Source organism: Lygodium microphyllum, chromosome 12, assembly GCF_053477565.2.
Source record: "Lygodium microphyllum isolate KBCC chromosome 12, Lygodium_microphyllum_v1.1.10, whole genome shotgun sequence".
Lineage (NCBI taxonomy): Eukaryota > Viridiplantae > Streptophyta > Polypodiopsida > Schizaeales > Lygodiaceae > Lygodium > Lygodium microphyllum.
In genome coordinates this window covers 130295492-130309634 of record NC_141146.1, presented here as the reverse complement: position 1 = coordinate 130309634, position 14143 = coordinate 130295492, and the positions used below count along the sequence as shown (strand labels likewise).

At 38.9% G+C, this 14143-nt stretch overlaps 1 protein-coding gene across 6 annotated transcripts in view; it reads right to left on the bottom strand.

The window, feature by feature from the left end:
• Positions 1-5006, bottom strand: part of HDA14 (histone deacetylase 14) — a 205692-nt gene extending 200686 nt beyond the window's left edge. Inside the window, exon 1 of one of the 6 annotated variants that reach the window (XM_087690061.1) lies at positions 4851-5006. In XM_087690061.1, coding sequence (XP_087546187.1) covers positions 4851-4914 — 64 coding nt within the window. In that variant the 5' untranslated portion in view covers positions 4915-5006. Of the gene's footprint in view, positions 1-4478; positions 4505-4825 lie in introns of those variants that run through there. The other 5 variants (XM_087690062.1, XM_087690066.1, XM_087690063.1 and 2 more) reach the window with 5 other exon arrangements.
• Positions 5007-14143: the final 9137 nt, after the last annotated feature.

Here is a 14143-nt window from a genome sequence, read left to right as displayed (position 1 = left end):
TCTGAGCTCATGTTTGTCTTCCCATGAAAGTAATCTCGAGATTGCCAACAATTCCAATTGAAAGGAGTTAGTATGCATGCGATCCCCCACTGGATGCCAACGCGCCTTTTGGAGCACCACTTTCCAGGAGCCGACCAAATGCCGTAACAGAGAGGAGAAGGGACTAGAAAACCGAGAGTCTGCATTAAGGACATGCCACCAGGAGCACCGAAGTCGTGTATTACCATACCGAAGCCCGCTGTCCTCAAGAAAATAACGGGCTATAATGGACCACGGGTGATGATCCACACACAGCGCGAAAAAGAGACCAACGAAGAGCCAGCATATAAGTTTCAGCATCCAAAATAGCTCCGCCACCCAGGCGTTTGGGAGTACATGTATGTAACCATGAAATCCACGAAATACCTGCGTGCAACGAATCCTTCTTCCATAACATGAAACGAATGGGGGGAGTGAGAGCCTTCAAAGTAGTAGGAGTCCACGGCAGCAATGGCAAGAAATAAGTGAGCATGGGCAGCATAATTGTCTGAGCCACTTTGAGGCGGACATGGAATGGCCATGCTTGCGACTTCCAATACATAAACTTAGCTGCCAATTTCTGTGAAATCCACTCCAGTAGTTCCTTTGGCCGAACATCAACCCCCAATGGGTATCCAAGATGCCTGACAATGGAACCACGGGGAACAACTTGACCCTGCTAGCCCAATGACTGTAAATCAGACTCCGTGCAACTGAGAATGGCTGACTTGAAGGCATTGATGCGAAGACCAGAAGCATGACCAAAGAGCGTCCAAACATCTAATGCCTTGCGAATGTTGTCCTTGTCCAACAGCTCTCTCTCTCTCTCTCTCTCTCTCTCTCTCTCTCTCTCTCTCTCATAATAGATAATTGTTTTTTTTTTTTAAAGTACAAGATTTCAAGATTACAAGATGCAAGGTGGCTCGAAGCCATTATGAATAGGCTCGATACAACAAAATCAGCGAATACAAAAGAAGAGTACAAAAAGCACACCAAAACTAGATCATGAGTTTTGACGAGATTTGGTTGCATGGGCCTAAGCCTTTACTGCCAATGTCTGCAGTACACCATCTTCAAAGAAGCCTCCTAGTACTACAAAGGGGTTTGGTCTCACTAATGTTTGGCCTACGAAGAAGAAGGCACATCTGTAGAGTGGGCAGGGGGGACTTGGATACTTGCAATCCCATGGGGTGATGACTCTACCAACAGCATCAAAGGTCAATTGAGCTAGAGGGTCACGGGCACACAATGAGGACTAGCTCGATTGTTGCTGTTGCGGTGGCTCTTTGGGGGTTGGCAAATCTTTGGCACAAGTGGAAACTCGAGTACTAGGCACATCTGAAGATTTATCCTAGCGACTCAAATAAGTGCGGAGGGGGCCCTATAAAGGCAAAGAAGAATCAGTAGGTGCGGTGGACATAGAAGTCACCTTTGCTTTTCATTTATTGTGTCGGGGGCTTCTGTCCAACCCTATATATCCAATTCTAAAGAAGGTGGTTACTTGGCTGTAGACTGAGTGGGCTGAAGAATCTATTGCTGGGCAAAAATAGGAGCCATATTTTGGTCCTTGTCCATGGGCTGATCTACCAAGGTGCTCTTTCCGTCTGGACATTCAGCCATGAAATGACCCAGTTGACCACATGAAAAGCAATGACCAACAAAAGTATCCAACTTGAGCTGGAAGCAAAGAGGCCGCATGCCGCTACAATTGAGGCACAACCAGTTAGGTACTTCCTGGCGGTATCCCACAACATGCACAATCTGTTTCTATTCGTTGCCTTTAGACTTGGGGGTACCAATACATGGCCAATTGCAGCTATTGTATCTTTGCAACTCTCCACCTTAACCCATACGAGACATTCCTACTTAAGTAAACATTGGAAGTCTACCAATGGATGCCATGAGACAATATGCACCAACTATTTATCAAAGAAAAGGAGCTGTTATTGAGGAGATCTCATGTTGTAGCAAAAAGAACCACAACCTCATAGAAGCCGTGCAAACCAACAAAGATCTTCTCCACACAATTTGTCTAAAGAATAGATGTCAACCACTAACGAATCTTCGTAAGCACGGAAATCCAGCTGATGATGAAGAGAATAACACCTGGCTCATGAAAAGCAGAAAGGGAGCAAAGAACCTCCTAAGTAGCCACATGTGTGTCCAAAATCTCCTCCTCCACACAAAGGAGTAGCTCGATGGTTATACTTGACATATTCATCCAAGAGAGTGTTGAGCTAAAACATGCATTACTTGCTGATTAGCCTCTTAAACAACCCCAAAACACACTAAAAAATGCTCTTTCAGAGTAAAAACCCTAAAACGGGGAGCAGTTCGAGAGAGTTCAGTGGAAACCCTAAAACGGGGAGTGGTTCGAGAGAGTTTAGTGGAAATCCTAATTTTTGGGGCGCCCTTCCACGAATGAAAATTAATTCAGCCTCATTCCATCTGTGCAGGTTACCCCCATTCAGCCTCATTCCGTATGTGCAGGTTTCTCACTCCACGTGCAAATTAATTCTAAATCGCTGAAAGTTGGGACTACTGCATTTTGGTGACCAACCTGCTGCCATTTACTATTCAGCACTCCTACACTCCGATTGGTGGTCACAGACTTGGGATCCATCTCCGGTGGACATCACACTCCGACATTGCTCTACCCTTGAGCACACTGTACACTCTTACATTCATTTACAGCATTCATTCACTTCAGCATTGTGTTCTCTCTCTCCCTTCTTCTGTTTGTGTTTGAGTTTCTGTGTTTGAGTTTTGAGTTTTGCGTTTAGGGTTTGAGTTTTGCCCTCTGTATCTATGTCTGTCTCTTTGTGTTTTTGTCATGGTCATACAGTGCGTGTGTCCTCAGTGCAAACCCTAGCAATTTTCTTCACAGAGAGCACTCACAAACTCAAACAACTGTCCCCAATTTGGTTCTTGCAAATCTTGCAAAGAAGAAGCTACCTAAGCATATGAGCGAGGTGGAGAGTCACCTGGGTCAAGGGCTTTAGGGGCAGCAAGAAACTCATCATGGAGATGTTGTGTTTGACAAATGGTTGGATATCTTTGATGGGCATCACACTTCAACTACTCCCTCAGCCTGCTCCCACTAGAGCCATTGGCTGTTGGACAACTTTGCCCTTGAGCATCTTGTACACTCTTTCCTTCATTTACAGCATATATTCATTTACTTCAAAGTTATCTTTCTTCTCTATTTGTGTTTGTATTTGAGTTTTATGTTTTGTGTTTTGTGTTTTTGCAATTTTGCATTTGTGTTTGAGTTCTTTGTGTTTCAATCATGGACAGACACTCATTGTTTTCTTTTGCAAGCCCTACCATATCTCCACATGGTATCAAAGTCGATGCACTTCTAAAGAGTTACCTAAGGCTATTGTGGATTTTGTTCTTGATTACAATATACATGGCATGCTGATTCACGATGGCTCACACCACTACATCTTCAGATTCTATAATGTTTTCTCAATCTACTTCTTCAATTGAGGCTCTATTTTGCCATTATGGTCTTGACTTAGAGGACAACGCTCCATCTACTAACCTTTCTTGTAGGGATCATTCATAGAGGCCCAGCTCTTCTTCTTCATCTCATGTTCCTTCAAAAGATGCATCTTAGTTGGAGCAGTCCACTAATAAGACTGATCACCTCTCAATCGAGGCAAGACTATCCACTCTGGAAACATCCTCTCACGATAGTCACCCCTTGGTCAGCTTGCTTAGCACCATTCAAGGTGCTGCTCTAATTCCCAACATTGGGCACCAACATTGGGCAGCCCAAAACCAGCGCCAACCACTAAAAGGTCCAAACATGCTTTCCATGGAAATACATGGGCAAAAGGAGAACTCTCATGCATCTGATTGTAAAACACTGCTCACCAACAGGCTTCTGGTTGCAAAACGATGCTGACATGCATGATATTGTTAGAAGTTGATTAAGGCTACTAGCTAGAATCATTCTTCACCTTAAACCCAGTATGGAATCAGACCAGCTCTCTACCTCCATTTCATCATGAGACTGCAACACTGAACTTGACATTTGGGTGAGGCGAGATGGGCTTTCCACTTCGAGGTAGTCATGTAAGATAGATTATGCAGCTCAAGTTGCTGAAAGCAAAAGGTTGCAAGAAAATACTTACAAGCAAAGCGATTGAGCTTATCAACTGGCCTAGAGGGTACCCACTACCAAGTCTCATGCACTACCAATAATCTCAAATTGTAGGCTATGCTGCAATCTGTGGGATCTTCAATGCACAGTGCATTGGTAAGCCAACGTTAGGTGAATATTTACCTGAATTTTGAGTATTTATGCAGTTCGACCAGCCCTCATCATTCAATAAGAATGAATACTTGTCCTTTCTCATTGAATTTTGAGCATTTACGCACTTCCCAGAGTCCCATGCACTAAGAATGTACAGTTCGTTACACGGCCTAGCAAGAGTACAGCAAATACTTACCCTTTTTGCATTTCTGCACTTCAGCCACCTCTATCCATGTCTAATTTCGCTTCGGCATAAACTTAGCTTCAGACAATCGGATTACCTACAACTCATTTCATCAGAATGGACACCTTTAGTAGCATTGGTGAGTCTTGGGATTCCCCATGGAAGCAAATAATACTCCGCCTACTTTGTGTTGGTGGTAAAAGCTCTTGCCGCATTAAGAGAGATGGTGTACCCCTCTATGTTTCCTAAGGCGTGCACATAAGGAGAGAAGACAATTACAACACAGAACAAGCCGTAAAAGGGACACAGATACACTCGATGAAGTCGTCAAACTTGCACACGAGAACGAACGAACTCACTCAGGAAAGCTAAGTGCAGGCATACGTTTGTGGAAGTGGGAACAAGGAAAATAACGATGAGCCGGAAGCCGCGCAGCGAGGGATCCCATGACGACGCCCGCCGTCTACCCGAGGCTGAAATACGTCATCGGAACAAGTGATAAATCTAGCCTACATTGTAAGGACAATCAAGTTCAATAGCATTATGCGTGACTCATTCATTTGACGACTCTTAACCTTATGTTAGCACTTTAGGGAGTTTATGAAGTACCCTATGGAAATGAAAGTACTCACTTTAGGGAGTTTATGAAGTACCCTATGGAAATGAAAGTACTCCTTGAACTTGCTAAAGTTAGAAGGACATGGCAATCATTGATTATGTAAACCCTTTTCTCTCTCTATGGAGGTTCAATACATGTCAACTCACCGCCCTCTCTCTCTCTCTCTCTCTCTCTCTCTCTCTCTCTCTCTCTCTCTCTCTCTCTCCAGTTCTTCACTCGCCTAAAAGAGTCTCTTTCTCTTGGCTAGCACAAATGGGTTCACACCTGTAATATTACATCTAGCCCTACTACTTTGATTCCCATTTCTACTCCCTTTGCATATGAGTTCATAGACAATTTGGCCATGTGAGTCCTAACATGGTCTAGGAATATTTTAGAATTTCTGGTCAACTAGACTTGCTCTAAAAACCCTAGGAAAATCTTGTCTTCATGTCTTAAACCATAGTTGATATGCAAAGTATCTCCACATCTCAGTACTATGGAAAAAAGAAATGTCAGAATCCAGTTTTTGAAGGTCCCTTCGCTTATCAAGTTCACCTAAAACCATTGACTACATTAGTTAAATGTAGGTCCATGTGTGCTAAAAAGCAATTTGGTGAAACCAATATTCTTGGAACCTTATTGGCTAGAACTTACCCTAGTTACTCACATGTGAGAGGTCTCAATGGTGAAATTTAGTACTTTTTAAAATTGCCACAACAATGAATATATTAAAGATAGAGATGGAAGAGGAGCTGAGATGGACAAGGAGAGGCAAGCTTGCATCCGAGCTTTCCCAATAAACCACCCTAAAGGAGCATGTGAAGCTGAGTACACCTAGTCTTACTTCCAAAGGTACATAGGTAGTCAACAACAACAACAAACCCACTAGCAAGTCCCCCATAAAGCATTGGCAAATTGACTCCCAAGGGTAAGGAAAACACTAAGGCAAGATAAGTTGACAAACAAAAAGTGTAAAAGAGTGAGAAATCATACTTAACCCTTAAGAAATTGACCCCAAAACCTTTGCTAGAGAGAAATATTTATGCTTTCTAGGGGATGGTTGTGGCTTTGATCTCAATGGCTAATATATTGATAGGAAAGCTAAATGTGAGAGGCATGTGTAGTGATGAGCTTAAAGCATAGTGTTTTATGCACAAGCCAAAGATTTTCATGTTGCAAATAGTAAATATTGGTTAGAGCTACAAATATCTATTGCCCAAGAGGCAATATTAGCTTGTGCAAGGTAATTTGTGTGAGGATTTTATTAGCTTGACGAATGACGCCCTTAAATGGTTCTTCTATATGCATTGGGGCATGTTCTCAAGGGGACAATGGTTCTCTCTTGAGTGAAAACTTGATGAATATGTCTATCCTTTTCTAGCATAAGGCTTGCTAGGAGGTGATTCTATAGCATATACATCGGCTAGCGTTAATATTTACGTGTGTAAAGTGTCTTTATTGCAATATTCTTATTATTACTGGTGCCCTTGGAGTATCCCTTAACTATTAATTAAATACTATTCAAATGGATTTTTTGAACAATGTAGTGTGCACATATATGTAGATTTCATGTGTAGAGCTTTATTGATCATTTCATTGTTCTTAGATGGATATAAGAGCAAGATATGTTTGGTGTATTATAGAGACAAAAGAGTTATCGTTCTTAAATGCTACAAACATCTTCTTTTTCTTTACTAAAGTCCATGTTTTTATCCTACAAATTACTTTTGCATGACTATAGATAAATTCCTTTGTTTATATACACGTAAAGTCAATTCTTTTCAATACAAGTTAAGAAATACATAGCATTTATGTGGTCACATGCTTTTCTATTGTTAGGGCATGTTACGAGGTTGCAATTATTTAGATAATCTTAATGGAGAAATTTCATCACTAGGATGAGCTAAGAAATTATGTTTGTATGTTAGATAATATTATCATTATACTATAAACTTAAGAATTAAAATGCAATAGAGTATTTACTTTTAGATTTTTGCGTTGAAGAATCTTAGAGTATGAATAATCTTTAGTTGACTCTAAAGCAAGTGTAGTATTATAATAGCATATTATAAACTTAAGAATTAAAATGCAACAGAGTATTTACTTTTAGATTTTTGCATTGAAGAATCTTAGAGTATGAATAATCTCTAGTTGACTCTAAAGCAAGTGTAATGTTACAACAGTACACACACACACACACACACGATATTCTATATTATTGAAAAGTATTAACCTATTTGTGAAATATAAGTTTATCTTCTTTAGTGATAATTTAGTTGAATCATTGATCTTTAGTATTGTTAATGTATTTAATTATATCTCTTTATATAAATAACATTAGAGTATTAGATTTAATTTTGAATCAAAATAAGCTTTCTTTATGGAATGGTAGCAATAAATAAATCAATTGGTGAACCTTAAAACCTCTAGCAAAGCTTTTGCTTTATGTACTCCAGTTTTAGAAATCTTTCTTGGCTTTCTTTATAAAAACAATAAAATCATGTGCAAAATTAGAGAATGGGGTAGAAAGCTAATTTTGTTATTTCTCTTACATTGGGAGTTAGCATTCAAAGCTTTCGAAGTCATGTTGGGAGTTCTTGATACAATGGTGATGCCAAAATGTCATGATTTGGCATAGAAAAATCTCTACAGCTACTATAGCAAGCTTTAGGAGACCTCACTTTGTACTTTGATTGATTCTTGTCTTTTCTTTGCAAGTAACCATAAGATATAAAAGTAAAAGTAGCTTTGCAAATCAATATTCCTAAAGGAAGAATGGCAAACTATGGCTTTTGTTGTAGGGGAGATTGAGGCCCATTGTGTTTTTTCTCTTATTCCCTATGAATTTGTACTTATTTGATTTCTCTTACTTTTAATATGGTTATTTATAGCTAAGATTTGAGATATTAGGTTTACCCCATGCGATCTATTGTGTAAGGGCCATATCAAAGCATGGCTACACTCCAAACTTGCAATCTTACTACTCTCACAAAAACCATTACAAACAAAAGCAATGCTTATGTTTTTCATTTTGTTTATTTAATTATATTAATTGTTTTATATTTCTAATCTTTTTCTTGGGAAGAGAGAATCATGCTTGCATAAGAAGAAGATGGTACAGATAAGCTTCAAGCTTATGATATAAATATTTTAACTTTAAAATTTTCAAAATTAAGTTTCTTTGATGTAGTTATTGATTTTTGACTGATTATATGGGTTACTCGAACTTTGAAGTTTTAAAGTCACCATGCTACCCGTACGTCAATTAAGAATTCTCATGTATAGCAATTTTCTAGGTAGTATCACTTTCTATCAATTGAGAATTTGAGGATGATGTAGTTTGAGTTTGAAATTCGAATAAGAGATAAGTTCTACAAATTCATAATGTCAAGGCTCATAGGCCCCAAATACAAATGCTTGAGAAAAAGGAAAGCAAAGGTAGGGGGGAAAGTGAGCATGATTTGAATTGAGTCAACTCATAACTCAACCATGTAAAAGTGAACAACTTTGGCAATGGGGACCTAACATAGTGGTTTGGGTGTGGGTTGAGTTTAAGGGGTGTGTGTGAGTATAAATCATGCGCCCCACATCCCCAAAGGCATATTCAAAATATCTATTTGCTTTAAGAGTGAGCCACTTAAGGACAAGAAGCACCTTATTGTTGCACCATTTGATAGCATGCCCTAATGGGAAATGCTAACAAAAGAGAAAATAGAATACCTCTCGCTCTCATACATAGTCAAATACTTTCTAGCCGAGCCATGCAAAGTTCCTTTAGTCCATGAACCAAGTGACACTTTAACATATATCCACTCCATAATCCATTCATCTAGCTATATTGTAACCAAGAGTCGCACAAATCTTTGCTACTATGGCTATGCTATGTGGTTCGATTGTATACACATGTGCCAACAAAGATTGTAGAGCTTTTGGGATACTAATATTAGTTACAAATAATGTTTTCAAGAACCATGTTATGGGGTTGACAACCAAGGGGTTTGGAGAAACTAGAGCCATTGAACTTAATTTTTATGCCTTTGATCCATTGCTTATGCAAATTCTGCATACTTGTTGTGGTCCATTGGTCAACCCAAATGGAACCATGGTCATTCCATCCAGCACCCTGAGATCTTCCGCCTTTGAGGTCTCCATAGGGCCATCAACAAGATTGGTCCATCATCTTGGGAGTGGCGGCCACAGGACATAACTGGAGGACTTTGTAAGTTTTTCACTTCTAACTTCATGTACAGAAGTAGGTGTAGGCCATTCAAAAATGGCTCGAATCTTCTCAGGATTCATTCTCACCGAATTGTGAGAAACAATATGGCCTAAGTAATGAATTTTTGACATGAAAATTTCACTCTTCTTAGCATTGACATGCATTCTATGCTTGCGAAGCTCTTGAAAAACAATAGATATATGTTTTCTATGCTCTTCTTCAGACCATGAAAATATTAGAATGTCATCAAAGAAGACACCTGTGATCTTTGAGTGAGGTCTGAAAATTCTCTCCATCATTCAATTGAATGTGGCAGGTGAATTAGTCAAACCACATGGCATGACTTCGAACTCATATAGTCCAAATGTCGTACGAAAAGCTGTCTTACGAACATCTTCAGGTGCATCCATATCTGGTGATAGCCTCTCTTGATATCAATGCGACTAAAGATACTAGTCCCTTGCAACTTATCCAATATATAATCTATCCTTGGGATAGGGAAATGATTCTTGATTGTGATCTTGTTTAAAGATATGTAGTCTATGCAAATACGGAAAGAACCATCTTTCTTTTGAACAAGTAAGACTGGAGAGCAGTATGGAGAAGAGCTAGGTTGAACTAACCATTTTCCAACAATTCGTTTACTTATGTTAGGATCTCCTCTTGCTGACTTGCACTTACTCAGTAAGGCGGTTGGTTAGGTGGTGAACTGCCTGGGATAAGATCAATTGTGTGATCTTTCGGGTTCTTAGGAGGTAACTCTCCTGGGAGTGAATCACTAAAACAATCTTCATATTGTTTAACAACAACAAAAGCAAGTGTGCAAAGGTAATGTGATCTTGATTCTTCAAATCCTCTTGCCTATGCATGCAAAGTAACAACCACCAACAAAAAATTGTTAAGAGTCCTTTTGCCAAACTTATGAACTTGGAGAATTAGAATCCACTTGATGCTAATGAGATCATTGCAAAGTTAAACAACAAATGCAAGAGGGGTTCTTAGAGAGCTAGATTGGCACTCTATTGGCTCCATCATCAAGCTCAACATAAAGTCATATATTCTACAAATAATGTATTTGCAACATTGGGTGCCATCAATTTGAAAAAAGTATGACCAACAATGGGTGGATATCTCTCATGTGATAGAATTAAAATTTCCCACCAATGTATTTGTAACATTGTGTGCCATCAATTTACAAAAGTTGGCCACCAATGGGCGATGGGCATCTCTCATGTGCGAAGCTAAAGCTACCTAAAATCATGTAGACTAGCCTCCAAAAATAGATTAATCCCATCAAAAAAACTTTTTGGCATGTGAATTTTGTGTGTGTGTGTGTGTGTGTGTGTGTGTGTGTGTGTGTGTGTGTGTGTGTGTGTGTGTGTGTGTGTGTGTGTGTGTGTGTGTGTGTGTGTGTGTGTGTGTGTGTGTGTGTGTGTGTGTGTGTGTGTGTGTGTGTGTGTGTGTGTGTGTGTGTGTGTGTGTGTGTGTGTGTGTGTGTGTGTGTGTGTGTGTGTGTGTGTGTGTGTGTGTGTGTGTGTGTGTGTGTGTGTGTGTGTGTGTGTGTGTGTGTGTGTGTGTGTGTGTGTGTGAGGCCATTTAGGTGCTTATGATATATTTTAGGATCTCCCCCATCTATCATTACCCGTGTTGTAACCTAACCTACATTAGAGAAAGAGAGAAAGAGGAGTGTTCTTGAAAAGGATAGCTTGGTGTGTAGCTCACCACTCTATAAGGGATAAGCATTCTAGATATTTTGTTACATGAGATCCCCTTAGATAGCTCAACTCAAAATCAACCCTTGGAACAATTTTACAAGGATGTGGGACAATATTCATGTTGGTTGTTCTACACCAAAGTGGTATATCTATGTGCTCCAAGAATCAAAACCTTGACAAAAGTAAAGGATAAGCCTAAGTCATGATGTTGCAAAGCAAGAAAGCCATATGCCACCATAGCTAGGGATATATGGAGGCTAAGGAGTAGGTTTAGCATTATCATTTACTAATGAAAGTAGAAGAGAAACTTGAGCTAGGGAGTTGCAAATGGAGATAGCCATGGGCCACGGTAGCCAATGACATATGGAGGTTCAATAAGACATTGGCTTTGCCTTTCACAATATATGAGCCTCATGGTTTTTGGTTGAAGCTCTAGATATACGAGAGAGAGAGAGAGAGAGAGAGAGAGAGAGAGAGAGAGAGAGAGAGAGAGAGAGAGAGAGAGAGAGAGAGAGAGAGAGAGAGAGAGAGAGAGAGAGAGAGAGAGTGTGTGTGTGTGTGTGTGTGTGTGTGTGTGTGTTTAATTACGAATCCATACTCTAATGCTTGTGCAAGAGGGATGCTTCACCTTCCTTATCAATGCTTTAGCGGTTTTTGTGACAAAGAGGGATAGACCCATCTCCTATTGCATGTGCCATGATTATTCATGTCCAAATCTTGGGCAACTTAATGTTGTAGGAGGTGGTGTTCCTCCACATTGTGTAGTGATCTTATAGTTGTGGAGCGGCACTCCACACATGATCCCAAGCCAAAGAGGGATGGTGGTAAGGGGCATTCATGCTTCATTATATTCCTATGAGATTATCAAAGCAATGGGGAAGTGGGCTTATAAACTCAAGCTACCCCAACACTTCAAGGTTCACAATGTATTCTATGTAATCTTTCTTAAGTCCTATGTAGCTTATCCTAATATACTATTGTCAATGATCAAATTGTGATGCCTTCCTAAGGAATCCTTGAAATGTAACCACAAAAGATCCTTGACACAAGATAAAGAACCCTAAGGTCTTGAATCTTATGGGAGAATCTTGTACAATTGAGAGTTTATCCTAAGAAGATGCAATATGGGTAGATGAAGCAACCCTACAAAAAGAATATTCCTAATTTCTCTCTAGATGAGCACATCTGAATTTTTATGAGGGAGGAAGGATATAATGTGCCCATGAAATTACCTCCTTTATAAATGTAATGATTGGAAATTTAGCTATTTCAATTAAAGTTCAAGCTTATTTAAGGTCAAGTTTCTAGTAAAGGAAGGTACATTATTAAAACATTTGTAAGCTATTGCATCACTAAAGGTAATTATTTGTGCTCTTATCTACACCATTACTTGTGGTACTTATGTGATTCTATATGGGATTAATGCACATAAATTGTAGAATAAATGTAAGAAATAATGCAAAATCAAGTGAAATATTCATTTTATGTTCTAATAAATCTAAGGAAATATAGAACTAAACTAACAAAACTATGAAAAGAAAGGTGAGAAATAGGAGCAAACACCTACATTGTTCAAGAAAGTTTTGGAACAAGAAGTAGAGAAGTAAGAAGAAGAACAACAATAAGAAGATGAGGATAAAGAAGAGAAGGGGAAAATATATACATATTTTTGGATAGCTTATGTATTTTTCTTTAATATTACCATGATAATGATACTTATTTTGTGCTCTCTATTTGGTTTGTCACTTTTGTTTTAAGAAGTTTGTTATAGTTCATCCCTCACAACTCTCACATACCTTGGGTTAATGGGATATAGATTTTCTTTTAATGATCGTGTTTCTAAATTTATGGGAATTGTGTGGCTGATCAAAATAGTTCCAAGAAAACATGTTCGAGACTGTGTTTCTAAAATTATGGGGATTACATGGGTGATCAAAAATAGTTCCAAGAAAACATGTTGGAAGAGTCTTTGAGAAAAGTATTTAGGCTTGTTTACCCCTTTAGACCAAAAATTCCAAGAAAACACATGGAAGAATTCATTATGCAACACAACTAGGTACACTTCTTTGTTCCTGGTGAGATACTTTGCTAGGGTGGCTCATCTCCTCTATTAGGTGTACCTCCTTGACTTTTGTAGATCCTGCAATCATTAGTTCACATGAGTTGTTGATTTTGGCTATCACTTGTTCTTTCTTTTTGACCCTTGTAAGTGCTTTGGTAGATATTGTGGCTTGGCTTGCTCCTTGGTGACAATAGACCCTTGCCATCTTTTCTCTTCTCTTTACTTTTCTTGTTTAGGTGAATACTTTAAGTTACATTATCTTAACTCTTCTTCTATTGTATTGCTATAGATATTGAAATTCAATAAGCTTGTGGTAGATCCTTTCTCTAGGATTTCTAACTAATCCAAATACATTTATTTCAACCACTCCTCCTAGGATTAGAAGTCTTGTTGTAAGAGGGTAGTTGTTTAGGAAGTTAAGGTTATGGATTGCACTCCATTCAATCTGATTGCCTCTCAGAGGCTTTTCAATAATTTTAGATAGGCTAGAGTGTTGCAATTTAGTCTTCTCTAAGGATTTGGAGGGCTCTACTCTACTCATACCTATTCTCAAGGAAGTAGGGCATCTTCTATCTCAAATCATGCATTTGTAACTATGTACACTCCCTACCTCACTTTTTACATCTCAAATCATGCATTTGTAACTATGTACTAGCTCACTTTCTACATCTCCATCTTCACCAATTGTGCCTTTGTGTGCTGGAATTCTTTGGGTCCTTTCCTCTATGCGTCTTGTGCTTACCTTGCCACTTGTTTCTTTAGACTTCTATTTATCCATGTAATACATTTGCATGATATATTACCATATTTTCATGATGTGCCATGCCTCTTCTTGCCCACGGGTTTCCATCCTTGAAAATTAATGAGGGTCAACTTAAAAAATAGTTTCCTTGGTCAAAATTAAACCTGGATGTGTCAATGCATTCTTGCTTAGAAATAAAACCTCTAAACTACATAACAACACTTAGTTTTGACCTTTTTGTGCATTAATGCTTATAAGATAGATGTCGAGATTTTGCAAAAAAGTTGTGCTAGTCAAATTTGCATGCATGTGGGAGTGGACAACTACTTTCGTACATG